The following is a 14,736-nucleotide window of genomic DNA, read 5'->3' on the forward strand; positions in this document are numbered from 1 at the left end:
AAAAATCTCCTGCCGATTGAGGGAACCCCTCATGAAACAGTTCTGTAGAGATAAAGTAGTCTTGTGATTTATCCCACACATACATATATATATATATATATATATATATAGAAGACTACAAAACGATATAAGTATGTGAGATAAAACAAAGCTCATCATTTAAATAAACGTAATTTCTGTTTTTAAATTATTTTCCCAATATAAGAAAATATCAAAATGCTCCCCATTCTTCCACTTTTCAGTATAAAAGAGTTTAGTTTAAGATTTGTCTTCATTCTTGTCGGCATTTCAGTGTCACTTTTTTCACTCAAGTCTTGAAACATGTGAACATAAAGATGTTTAGTATGAAGCCAGCTTTTTAAAGATGAACATCGGCCGACCTTCTTCCACCTTGCCTTCTGAGCAATATGCTAATTAGCTGCTGGTAGTTGCCTGCCACCTCTTCATCCACCGCCCCTTTTTAAGAAAGACTGTTAGGAACTATGAATATTCATGAGGCGCCTCACCTGCGGGGTGGAAGTCAACACTGCAGCTGGAGGTGAGGCAGGCGGGTCCTGTCAGACACAAAGTAGGGCATACTTGGTGGTATTGTGGCGGCCAGCAGAGGGCGCAGTTAGTCCAAGCTAAGTTAGTCCAAGCTAAGTTAGTCCAAGCTAGCTGCCTAAACAGGCTGCAGGAGACGCTAAGTTAGTCCAAGCTAAGTTAGTCCAAGCTAAGTTAGTCCAAGCTAAGTTAGTCCAAGCTAAGTTAGTCCAAGCTAGCTGCCTAAACAGGCTGCAGGAGACCATTTCTTCAGTTATTATTACACATAACTTAAGCTTGTTTGCTTAGCTGTTGTGTAGCCGACATTCTCGGCCTTTAGGCTGGAATTGCTGCCAAAAGTGCATCAGTAAGTATTGAGCAAAGGCTGTGAATACTTAAGTTCATGTCATTTTTTTAGTTTTTTTTTTGCAAATATTTCTACCAAAAAAAAAAACAATCACACTGTCATCATGGGGAATTGTGTGTAGAATTTTGAGGACCAAAAAGGAATGTCATTTTTTAGTAAAATGTATTTCCAGTTTGCAAATATTTCTACAAAAAAAAAAAAATTATCACATTGTTATCATGGGAAATTATATGTAGAATTTTGAGGACCAAAAAGGAATGTCATTTTTAGTAACATTTTTTTTTCAGTTTTCAAATATTTATACAAAAAAAAAATCACTGTCATCATTGAGAATTGTGTGTAGAATTTTGAGAGCCAAAAAGCAATGTCATTCTTTTTTAGTTTTGTGTTTTTTTTCAGTTTGCAAATATTTCTACAAAAAAAGAAAAAAACAATGACATTGTAATCAGGAGGAATTGTGGGTAGAATTTTGAGGACCAAAAAGGAATGTCATTTTTTAGTAAAATGTATTTCCAGTTTGCAAATATTTCTACAAAAAAAAAAAAATTATCACATTGTTATCATGGGAAATTATATGTAGAATTTTGAGGACCAAAAAGGAATGTCATTTTTAGTAACATTTTTTTTTCAGTTTGCGAATATTTATACAAAAAAAAAATCACTGTCATCATTGAGAATTGTGTGTAGAATTTTGAGAGCCAAAAAGCAATGTCATTCTTTTTTAGTTTTGTGTTTTTTTTTCAATTCGCAAATATTTCTACAAAAAAAGAAAAAAACAATGACATTGTCATCAGGAGGAATTGTGGGTAGAATTTTGAGGACCAAAAAGGAATCTCATTCTTTTTTTAGTTTTGTGTTTTTTTTCAGTTTGCAAATATTTCTACAAAAAAAGAAAAAAACAATGACATTGTCATCAGGAGGAATTGTGGGTAGAATTTCATTTTTTTTTTTTTGCAATCAAATTGTCATCAGGAGGAATTGTGTGTAGAATTTTGAGGACCAAAAAGGAATGTCATTTTTAGTAACATTTTTTTTCAGTTTGCAAATATTTATACAAAAAAAAATCACTGTCATCATTGAGAATTGTGTGTAGAATTTTGAGAGCCAAAAAGCAATGTCATTCTTTTTTAGTTTTGTGTTTTTTTTCAGTTTGCAAATATTTCTACAAAAAAAGAAAAAAACAATGACATTGTCATCAGGAGGAATTGTGGGTAGAATTTTGAGGACCAAAAAGGAATGTTCATTTTCTAGTAATTTTTTTTTCAGTTTTTTTTTTTTTTTTTTTTTGCAATCAAATTGTCATCAGGAGGAATTGTGTGTAGAATTTTGAGGACCATAAAGGAATGTCATTTTTTTAGTACATTTTTATTTCAGTTTCCAAATATTTCTACAGTTTGCAAATATTTCTACAAAAAAACAAAAAGTTTGCAAATATTTCTTCAAAAAAACAAAACAATCACATTGTCATCATGGGGAATTGTGTGTAGAATTTTGAGTAAAACTGTGACATCACACCATGTGAATACTTTATGGGAAGTGAATGGAGCTTTTAAAGATGTGGTTTGTGGCTCCTGTGTGTCCTCAGAGGACATCCTGGACGAGGTGTCGGGCCTGACGCTGGAAGAGAGTCTGGACCCAAGTCCTCTGCCGAGCCCCGGAGATCAGCACGGAGACTTTGGAGGGGCGGCGCCCAAGGTAGGATGCTGATTGACCTACGTGTGTGTGTGTGTGTGTGTGTGTGTGTGTGTGTGTGTGTGGCAGCGAGACGAGCGCGTTTGATTGTGTCGACACGCCGTATCCGAGCAGGACACGCTTGTCACCTCCATCACCATGGCGACGGGCGATGACCTGTCACCTTCCTGTCTTTAAAGGAAGGTCAGACGAATTTTGAGGACCAAAAGGGAATGTCATTTTTCCGTTTCTTTTTTTTTCAGTTTGCAAATATTTTTACAAAAAAAACAATAACATTGTCATTATGGGGAATTGTGTGTAAAATTTTGAGGACCAAAAAAGAATGTTTTTTTTTTTGTTTGTTTTTTTTTTTTTAGTCTTTTCTTTTATTTAGTTTTTTATTTTGAAAATATTTCTACAAAAAAAAAACAATCACATTGTCATCAGAGGGAATTGTGTGTAGAATTTTGAGGACCAAAAAGGAATGTCATTTTTTAGTTACATTTTGTGCAAATATTTCCACAAAACAAAACAAACAAAAAAAAAACAATCACATTGTCATCAAGGGGGAATTGTGTGTAGAATTTTGAGGACCAAAAAAGAATGTCGTTTTTTTTTTAGTCTTTTTTTTTTTGGGAAAATATTTTTACAAAAAAAACAATCACATTGTCCTCAGGGGGAATTGTGCGTATAATTTTGAGGACCAAAAAGGAATGTCATTTTTTAGTTACATTTTTTTCCAGTTTGCAAATATTTCACAAAAAAACAAAACAAAAAAAATCAATCAAATTGTCATCAAGGGGGAATTGTGTGTAGAATTTTGAGGACCCAAAAAGTGTTGTTTTTTTAGTCTTTTTTTTGTTTGTTTTTTTGTTTTTTCAGTTTGCAAATATTTTTACAAAAAAAACAATCACATTGTCATCGGGGGGAATTGTGTGTAGAATTTTGAGGACCAAAATATGTCTTTTTTTAGTTAAATTTTTTTCCAGTTTGCAAATATTTCCCAAAAAAAAACAATCACATTGTCATCAAGAGGGAATTGTGTGTAGAATTTTGATGACCCAAAAAGTGTTGTTTTTTTAGTTTTATTTTTTATTTTTTGCAAATATTTTTACAAAAAAAACAAAACAATCACATTGTCATCAGGAGAACTGTGTGTGGAATTTTGAGGACCAAACAGGAATGTCATTTTTTAGTTACATTTTTTTCCAGTTTGCAAACATTTTTACAAAAAAAACAATCGCATTGTCATCAGGGGGAATTGTGTGTAGAATTTTGAGGATCAAAAAGGAATGTCATTTTTTTTTTTTTTTTTTTTTTTTTCAGTCTGCAGATATTTCTACACAAACCAAACAATCACATTGTCAGGGCTGCAGGAAGGTTAGATGACGACGCTCTGGACCACTTCTCTTTTCCCCCGTCTTGCAGTGCATTGTGGGTACCCCCCCCCCCCCCCCCCTACCTCGTCTTACCCGCCGGCACCGAAGACTGAGGCGATTTTCTAATCATCGCGGCGATGTAATTACTGCATTGTGCGTCTCCCGTCATTTAGTGAGAGTGTGGCGGCGGGGAGCTTCATTATTTCACACAAAAGCAGCGCCGCCACCTCCGGGCGTGATGAGGGGGGGGGCCGGGGGGGGGGGGGGGTGTCTCTGATCACTTGGGATAAGAGCAATCATGGAGGTGATGAAGTCACTTCAAAAGAATCGCTTGGAATTTATCACGCTCCACTTTTTTTTTTTAGCCTGGAGGCGTTTCGGATGAAAATGGCAGGAAAGGTGGATTTGATTGACAGTTGCCTTTTTATCTTGTCTCTGCCTTCTTTGTTGGCATCTTTGGCATCTTTGTTGGCATCTTTGGCATCTTTCTCCTTCCCTACTTTGCTTCCTGTGTGCGGCACTTTCACATTGTGTCCACTAGAGGGAGCACTTGTCACTAGCCTTTAATTAAAGTGTACCAAAGACTGTCTCTCCAGACCAGGGGTCACCAACCTGCGGGCACCAGGTCGCCCGTAAGCACCAGATGAGTCGCCCGCTGGCCTGTTCTAAAAATAGCTCAAATAGCAGCACTTACCAGTGAGCTGCCTCTATTTTTTAAATGTTATTTATTTACTTGCAAGCTGGTCTCGCTTTGCTGGACATTTTTAATTCTAAGAGAGACAAAACTCAAATAGAATTTGAAAATCCAAGAAAGTATTTGAAAGACTTGGTCTTCACTTGTTGAAATAAATTCATTTATTTTTTTTACTTTGTAAGCAATTTTAGAGAAAAAATACAACCTTAAAAATGATTTTAGGATTTTTAAACACATATACCTTTTTATTACCTTTTAAATTATTTCCTTTTTCCTGACAATTTAAATCAATGTTCAAGTATTTTTTTTTTTTTATTGTAAAGAATAATAAATACATTTTAAGTTAATTCTTCATTTTAGCTTCTGTTTTTTCAACGAAGAATATTTTCTAACTATTTCTTCAAACTTATTATGATTAAAAAATATTCTGGCAAATCTAGAAAATTTGTAGAATCAAATTTAAATCTTATTTCAAAGTCTTTTGAATTTCTTTTGTTCTGGAAAATCTAGAAGAAATAATGATTTGTCTTTGTTAGAAATATAGCTTGGTCCAATTTGTTATATATTCTAACAAAGTGCAGATTGGATTTTAACCTATTTAAAACATGTCATCAAAATTCTAAAATTAATTAGGAAAAAATACTAATGTTCCATAATTTTTTTCCCCCAAAAATATTAGAATAAGCTATTTTTTTCCTCTTCGTTTTTTACAGTTGAATTCTGAATTAAAAAAAAAAAATCCTTAATTGCATATTTAATTAAAACCATTTTTATTTTAACAATGACAACAATTGTCTCCCCAGGATTTTGCAGGCTTTTATTGAGATTAATTTTCCCAAAAATGATGATGTGAGATGGAAATGAAAAAAGTAAAACCCTTTCACACTTGACATGACAATATAAACTACCATTTCTCTACCAGTTGTGCATTGACTACTCTTAAATTACAAGTTCCCTACAATAGAAGTATTTGGAGATACAAGCTATCTCTCGGCTTTTTGTCATCCTGTAAGTTGCGAGCATAAATCGAAGTGACAAGTTTTATCTTTGCTGGCTCACACATTCTCTAACAATCTTAATCGTCGGAATTGAAGAAAAATGCACAAAATTTAATTTACATTTTTTTCCTGTTTTTTCCCCTTTTAAACCGTTTAAGTGTTTTTTTCATCTTTTATCCTCTACAAAAAAACCTTCTGTAAAAGGAAAAAAATGTATGACAGACAGAAATAGCCATTGTTTTATATATTTAGATTTATTTATTAAAGGTAAATTGAGCAAATTGGCTATTTCTGGCAATTTATTGAAGTGTGTATCAAACTGGTAGCCCTTGGCATGAATCAGTAGCCAAGAAGTAGGTCTTGCTTTCAAAAATGTTGCTGACCCCTGCAGGATCTAACTAACGCTTGTTTTCTTTTTGTGTCGTTGGGTTTCTTGAGTGTAGTTCACATTTACAACACTGGAGGGGGCATGGAACGCATCATTGCATCAGCGAGCTGTGAAAGTTTCAGTCAACTTCGACGTCTAAACAGCAATTAGGCTACAATAAAACTGACAAAATGATTTGCAATACGGTTTAAAGCACGCAACAAGTGATACTTTATAGACACTTTTAATATCACTTGTTGCGTGCTTTAAACCGTACTGTTTTTTTTGTGTGGAATATTTGCAAACTGGAAAAAAATGTAACTTAAAAATGACAGTCCTTTTAGGTCCTCAAAATTCTACACACAATTCCCCCTGATGACAATGTGATTGTTTTTTTTGTAAAAATATTTGCAATACAAAGTGAGTTTTTATAGACACTTTTAATATCACTTGTTGCTTGCTTTAAACCGTATTGTATTTTTGGGTGGAATATTTGCAAACTGGAAAAAAAAATAACTTAAAAATGACATTTCTTTTTGGTCCTCAAAATTCTACACACAATTCCCCCTGATGACAATGTTTTTTTTATTTTTTTTATTTTTTAAAAAAATATTTGCAATACAAAGTGAGTTACTTTATAGACACTTTTAATAACTCACTTTGTATTGCAAATATTTTTCCCCCCAAAAAAAGAATCACATTTTCATCAGGGGGAATTGTGTGTAGAATTTTGAGGACCAAAAATGAATGTCTTTTTTAAGATTAATTTTTTTCCAGTTGGCTAACATTCCACACAAAAAAACAATACGGTTTAAAGCACGCAACAAGTGATATCAAAAGTGTCTATAAAGTAACTCACTTTGTATTGCAAATATTTTTACAAAAAACACAAAGTGAGTTACTTTATAGACACTTTTGATATCACTTGTTGCGTGCTTTAAACCGTATTGTTTTTTGTGTGGAATGTTTGCCAACTGGAAAAAAATTCATCTTAAAAAAGACATTCATTTTTGGGCCTTCTTGGGACCTGAGGAAAATGCCTACCTCTTTAGGACCAGCCTTTCTAGATGTATAAACATTTGTGTTTACAACATTAATTATACACTCAGACATCAATGTCAGAGGGAGGCTTTATTATTAGCAATGATTGTGAAACACACACACTTGTGTATTTCGTACCTTCTTGGGACCTGAGAAAAATGCCTACCTCTTTAGGACCACCCTTTCTAGATGTATAAAGATTTGTATTTACAACATTAATTATACACTCGGACATCAAAGTCAGAGGGAGGATTTATTATAAGCAATGATTGTGAAACACACACACACACACACACACACACACACACACACACACACATTTGTATAATTCGTACCTTCTAGGGACCTGAGGAAAATGCCTACCTCTTTAGGACCAGCCTTTCTAGATGTATGAAGATTTGTATTTACAACATTAATTATACACTCGGACATCAAAGTCAGAGGGAGGATTTATTATAAGCAATGATTGTGAAACACACACACACACACACACACACACACACACACACACACATTTGTATAATTCGTACCTTCTAGGGACCTGAGGAAAATGCCTACCTCTTTAGGACCAGCCTTTCTAGATGTATGAAGATTTGTATTTACAACATTAATTATACACCCGGACATCAAAGTCAGAAGGAGGATTTGATATAAGCAATGATTGTGAAACACACACATTTGTGTATTTCGTACCTTCTTGGGACCTGAGAAAAATGCCTACCTTTTTAGGACCATCCTTTCAAGATGTATGAAGATTTGTATTTACAACATTAATTATACACTCAGACATCAAAGTCAGAGGGAAGATTTATTATAAGCCACGATTGTGAAACACACACACACACACACTTTTGTGTATTTCTGACATTCTTGAGACCTGAGAAAAATGCCTACCTCTTTAGGACCAGCCTTTCTAGATATATAAAGATTTGTATTTACAACATTTAATTATACACCCGGACATCAAAGTCAGAGGGAAGATTTATTATAAGCCACGATTGTGAAACACACACACTTGTGTATTTCGTACCTTCTTGAGACCTGAGAAAAATGCCTACCTCTTTAGGACCAGCCTTTCTAGATGTATGAAGATTTGTATTTACAACATTAATTATACACTCGGACATCAAAGTCAGAGGGAGAATTTATTATAAGCAATGATTGTGAAACACACACACACACACACACACACACACACATTTGTGTATTTCGTACCTTCTTGGGACCTGAGAAAAATGCCTACCTCTTTAGGACCATCCTTTCAAGATGTATGAAGATTTGTATTTACAACATTAATTATACACTTGACATCAAAGTCAGAGGGAAGATTTATTATAAGCCACGATTGTGAAACACACACACACACACACACTTTTGTGTATTTCTGACATTCTTGAGACCTGAGAAAAATGCCTACCTCTTTAGGACCATCCTTTCTAGATGTATAAAAGATTTGTATTTACAACATTAATTATACACTTGACATCAAAGTCAGAGGGAAGATTTATTATAAGCCACGATTGTGAGATTTCCCAGATGAACCCAGATTTCCCTCGCCCGGACGTGGGTCACCGGGGCCCCGCTCTGGAGCCAGGCCCGGAGTTGGGGCACGATGGCGAGCGCCTGGTGGTCGGGCCTGTTCCCATGGGGCCCGGCCGGGCACAGCCCGAAGAGGCAACGTGGGTCATCCCTCCAATGGGCTCACCACTCATAGGAGGGGCCATAGAGGTCGGGTGCATTGTGAGCTGGGCGGCAGCCGAAGGCAGGGCACTTGGCGGTCCGATCCTCGGCTACAGAACCTAGCTCTTGGGACGTGGAACGTCACCTCACTGGGGAGGAAGGAGCCTGAGCTAGTGCGCGAGGTAGAGAAGTTCCGGCTGGATATAGTCGGACTCACCTCGACGCACAGCAAGGGCTCTGGAACCAGTTCTCTCGAGAGGGACTGGACCCTCTTCCACTCTGGCGTTGCCGGCAGTGAGAGGCGACGGGCTGGGGTGGCAATTCTTGTTTCCCCCCGGCTCAAAGCCTGTACGTTTGAATTCAACCCAGTGGACGAGAGGGTAGCTTCCCTTCGCCTTCGGGTGGGGGGACGGGTCCTGACTGTTGTTTGTGCTTACGCACCAAACAGCAGTTCAGAATACCCACCCTTTTTGGGTACACTCGAGGGAGTACTGGAAAGTGCTCCTCCGGGTGATTCCCTTGTCCTACTGGGAGACTTCAACGCTCATGTTGGCAACGACAGTGAAACCTGGAGAGGCGTGATTGGGAAGAATGGTCGCCCGGATCTAAACCCGAGTGGTGTTTTGTTATTGGACTTTTGTGCTCGTCACAGTTTGTCGATAACAAACACCATGTTCAAACATAAGGGTGTCCATATGTGCACTTGGCACCAGGACACCCTAGGCCGCAGTTCCATGATCGACTTTGTAGTTGTGTCATCGGATTTGCGGCCTTATGTTTTGGACACTCGGGTGAAGAGAGGGGCGGAGCTTTCTACCGATCACCACCTGGTGGTGAGTTGGCTGCGATGGTGGGGGAGGATGCCGGACAGACCTGGCAGGCCCAAGCGCATTGTGAGGGTCTGCTGGGAACGTCTGGCAGAGTCTCCTGTCAGAGAGAGTTTCAATTCACACCTCCGGGAGAACTTTGAACATGTCACGAGGGAGGTGCGGGACATTGAGTCCGAGTGGACCATGTTCCGAACCTCTATTGTCGAGGCGGCTGATTGGAGCTGTGGCCGCAAGGTTGTTGGTGCCTGTCGGGGCGGTAATCCCAGAACCCGTTGGTGGACACCAGCAGTGAGGGATGCCGTCAAGCTGAAGAAGGAGTCCTATCGGGTTCTTTTGGCTCATAGGACTCCGGAGGCAGTGGACGGGTACCGACGGGCCAAGCGGTGTGCAGCTTTAGCGGTCGCGGAGGCAAAAACTCGGACATGGGAAGAGTTCGGGGAAGCCATGGAAAACGACTTCCGGACGGCTTCGAAGCGATTCTGGACCACCATACGGCGCCTCAGGAAGGGGAAGCAGTGCACTATCAACACCGTGTATGGTGCGGATGGTGTTCTGCTGACTTCGACTGCGGATGTTGTGGATCGGTGGAGGGAATACTTCGAAGACCTCCTCAATCCCACCAACACGTCTTTCTTTGAGGAAGCGGTGCCTGGGGAATCTGTAGTGGACTCTCCTATTTCTGGGGCTGAGGTCGCTGAGGTAGTTAAAAAGCTCCTCGGCGGCAAGGCCCCGGGGGTGGATGAGATCCGCCCGGAGTTCCTTAAGGCTCTGGATGCTGTGGGGCTGTCTTGGTTGACAAGACTCTGCAGCATCGCGTGGACATCGGAGGCGGTACCTCTGGATTGGCAGACCGGGGTGGTGGTCCCTCTCTTTAAGAAGGGGGACCGGAGGGTGTGTTCCAACTATCGTGGGATCACACTCCTCAGCCTTCCCGGTAAGGTTTATTCAGGTGTACTGGAGAGGAGGCTTCGCCGGATAGTCGAACCTCGGATTCAGGAGGAACAGTGTGGTTTTCGTCCTGGTCGTGGAACTGTGGACCAGCTCTATACTCTCGGCAGGGTTCTTGAGGGTGCATGGGAGTTTGCCCAACCAGTCTACATGTGCTTTGTGGACTTGGAGAAGGCATTCGACCGTGTCCCTCGGGAAGTCCTGTGGGGAGTGCTCAGAGAGTATGGGGTATCGGAATGTCTTATTGTGGCGGTCCGCTCCCTGTATGATCAGTGCCAGAGCTTGGTCCGCATTGCTGGCAGTAAGTCGGACACGTTTCCAGTGAAGGTTGGACTCCGCCAAGGCTGTCCTTTGTCACCGATTCTGTTCATAACTTTTATGGACAGAATTTCTAGGCGCAGTCAAGGCGTTGAGGGGTTCCGGTTTGGTGGCCACGGGATTAGGTCTCTGCTTTTTGCAGATGATGTAGTCCTGATGGCTTCATCTGGCCGGGATCTTCAGCTCTCACTGGATCGGTTCGCAGCCGAGTGTGAAGCGACCGGAATGAGAATCAGCACCTCCAAGTCCGAGTCCATGGTTCTCGCCCGGAAAAGGGTGGAGTGCCATCTCCGGGTTGGGGAGGAGACCCTGCCCCAAGTGGAGGAGTTCAAGTACCTAGGAGTCTTGTTCACGAGTGGGGGAAGAGTGGATCGTGAGATCGACAGGCGGATCGGTGCGGCGTCTTCAGTAATGCGGACGTTGTATCGATCCGTTGTGGTGAAGAAGGAGCTGAGCCGGAAGGCAAAGCTCTCAATTTACCGGTCGATCTACGTTCCCATCCTCACCTATGGTCATGAGCTTTGGGTCATGACCGAAAGGATAAGATCACGTGTACAAGCGGCCGAAATGAGTTTCCTCCGCCGGGTGGCGGGTCTCTCCCTTAGAGATAGGGTGAGAAGCTCTGCCATCCGGGAGGAACTCAAAGTAAAGCCGCTGCTCCTCCACATCGAGAGGAGCCAGATGAGGTGGTTCGGGCATCTGGTCAGGATGCCACCCGAACGCCTCCCTAGGGAGGTGTTTAGGGCACGTCCAGCTGGTAGGAGGCCACGGGGAAGACCCAGGACACGTTGGGAAGACTATGTCTCCCGGCTGGCCTGGGAACGCCTCGGGATCCCCCGGGAAGAGCTAGACGAAGTGGCTGGAGAGAGGGAAGTCTGGGCTTCCCTGCTTAGGCTGCTGCCCCCGCGACCCGACCTCGGATAAGCGGAAGATGATGGATGGATGGATGGATTGTGAAACACACACACACCCACACTTTTGTGTATTTCTGACATTCTTGAGACCTGAGAAAAATGCCTACCTCTTTAGGACCAGCCTTTCTAGATGTATAAAGATTTGTATTTACAACATTAATTATACACTCAGACATCAAAGTCAGAAGGAGAATTTATTATAAGCAATGATTGTGATACACACACACACACACACACACACACACACACACACACACGTGTATTTCGTACCTTCTTCAGACCTAGGAAAAATGCCTACCTCTTTAGGACCAGCCTTTCTAGATGTATGAAGATTTGTATTTACAACATTAATTATACACTCGGACATTAAAGTTAGAAGGAGAATTTATTATAAACTATGATTGTGAAACACACACATTTGTGTATTTCTTACCTTCTGGAGACCTCCAAAAAAATGCTGACCTCTTTAGGACCAGCTTTTCTAGATATATAAAAATGTGTATTTACAACATTAATTATTTATACATACTATGCAAATATAAAAAAGGTCAGCTTTTAGGGTTTTTTTGGGGGGGATTTGTTTGGAATGTGTTTTTAATCATGATTATTTACTTCTAGTTATCACACACACACACGTGTATTTCGTACCTTCTGGAGACCTCCAAAAAAATGCCGACCTCTTTAGGACCACCTTTTCTAGATATATAAAGAAGTGTATTTACAACATTAATAATATACATACTATGCAAATATAAAAAAGGTAAACGTTTTAGTTATTTTGGAGGGGAACTTGTTGTTTGAAATTAGTTTTTAATCTTCATTATTTACTTCAAGTAATTACACAATGTCTCTATATAAATGTTTATTATTTATTTTAATTATTTTTAATCAAAGGCAGCATATTTCAATTTTTTACATACACTTGTTACTACGTATATGTTGGCCAGAGGGGGAGCACTTTACATTTTTACAAACACTTGTTATTTCATATGTTGACCAGAAGCAGTCAGTTTTGAAAAATCTGTCCTTTTTTTGGACCACCTAAGTTTTTATAGATTTCACATTTTTTCCGTATTGGGACCATGATTTATGTCCTCACTTGTTCACACCGCTTCATGTGGAAGATACTTTTCCTTCATGTCTCAAGAAGGCTGGAAATACAAGAACACACACACACACACACACACACACACAAAAGACACACCCTCCCCAACAATAAACTACCTCACCCTGAACTCTTGCACCTTTTATTGCACACTTTTATGTACGTCCATTGCACCTTAATGTTTTATTACTATAGTCTTATATAAGTGTTATAATGAAGACAACACATGATGTAAGTGTCTATATTAGCCTACTATCAACATGACTTTAAAAGTCTTATATAGTCCAGTCCATAGTGGATCTAACATAATAGTGAGAGAGTCCAGTCCATAGTGGATCCAACATAATAGTGAGAGTCCAGTCCATAGTGGATCTAACATAATAGTGAGAGAGTCCAGTCCATAGTGGATCCAACATAATAGTGAGAGTCCAGTCCATAGTGGATCTAACATAATAGTGTGAGAGTCCAGTCCATAGTGGATCTAACATAATAGTGAGGGAGTCCAGTCTTTAGTGGATCTAACATAATAGTGAGAGTCCAGTCCATAGTGGATCTAACATAATAGTGTGAGAGTCCAGTCCATAGTGGATCTAACATAATAGTGAGAGTCCAGTCCTTAGTGGATCTAACATAATAGTGAGAGTCCAGTCCATAGTGGATCTAACATAATAGTGTGAGAGTCCAGTCCATAGTGGATCTAACATAATAGTGAGAGTCCAGTCCATAGTGGATCTAACATAATAGTGAGAGTCCAGTCCATAGTGGATCTAACATAATAGTGTGAGAGTCCAGTCCATAGGAGATCTAACATAATAGTGTGAGAGTCCAGTCCATAGTGGATCTAACATAATAGTGAGAGTCCAGTCCATAGTGGATCTAACATAATAGTGAGAGTCCAGTCCATAGTGGATCTAACATAATAGTGTGAGAGTCCAGTCCATAGTGGATCCAACATAATAGTGAGAGTCCAGTCCATAGTGGATCTAACATAATAGTGAGAGTCAAGTTCATAGTGGATCTAACATAATAGTGTGAGAGTCCAGTCCATAGTGGATCTAACATAATAGTGTAAGAGTCCAGTCCATAGTGGATCTAACATAATAGTGTGAGAGTCCAGTCCATAGTGGATCCAACATAATAGTGAGAGTCCAGTCCATAGTGGATCTAACATAATAGTGAGAGTCCAGTCCATAGTGGATCTAACATAATAGTGAGAGTCCAGTCCATAGTGGATCTAACATAATAGTGAGAGTCCAGTCCATAGTGGATCTAACATAATAGTGAGAGTCCAGTCCATAGTGGATCTAACATAATAGTGAGAGTCCAGTCCATAGTGGATCTAACATAATAGTGAGAGTCCAGTCCATAGTGGATCTAACATAATAGTGTGAGAGTCCAGTCCATAGTGGATCCAACATAATAGTGAGAGTCCAGTCCATAGTGGATCTAACATAATAGTGAGAGTCCAGTCCATTGTGGATCTAACATAATAGTGAGAGTCCAGTCCATAGTGGATCTAACATAATAGTGTGAGAGTCCAGTCCATAGTGGATCTAACATAATAGTGAGAGAGTCCAGTCCATAGTGGATCCAACATAATAGTGAGAGTCCAGTCCATTGTAGATCTAACATAATAGTGAGAGTCCAGTCCATAGTGGATCTAACATAATAGTGAGAGTCCAGTCCATAGTGGATCTAACATAATAGTGAGAGTCCAGTCCATAGTGGATCTAACATAATAGTGTGAGAGTCCAGTCCATAGGAGATCTAACATAATAGTGTGAGAGTCCAGTCCATAGTGGATCTAACATAATAGTGAGAGTCCAGTCCATAGTGGATCTAACATAATAGTGAGAGTCCAGTCCATAGTGGATCTAACATAGTGTGAGAGTCCAGTCCATA

At 39.7% G+C, this 14,736-nt stretch overlaps 1 protein-coding gene across 7 annotated transcripts in view; it reads left to right on the forward strand.

Annotated features, from left to right (window-relative positions):
• tiam1a (TIAM Rac1 associated GEF 1a) overlaps positions 1 to 14,736 on the forward strand; it is a 234,798-nt gene that overhangs the window by 183,938 nt on the left and 36,124 nt on the right. For all 7 annotated transcript variants that reach the window (XM_061899333.1, XM_061899335.1, XM_061899334.1 and 4 more), the window contains one exon: positions 2,475 to 2,584. In XM_061899333.1, coding sequence (XP_061755317.1) covers positions 2,475 to 2,584 — 110 coding nt within the window. The remainder of the gene's footprint in view (positions 1 to 2,474; positions 2,585 to 14,736) is intronic.

Source organism: Nerophis ophidion, linkage group LG04 (genome assembly GCF_033978795.1).
Source record: "Nerophis ophidion isolate RoL-2023_Sa linkage group LG04, RoL_Noph_v1.0, whole genome shotgun sequence".
In the NCBI taxonomy this organism is placed as follows: Eukaryota; Metazoa; Chordata; class Actinopteri; order Syngnathiformes; family Syngnathidae; genus Nerophis; species Nerophis ophidion.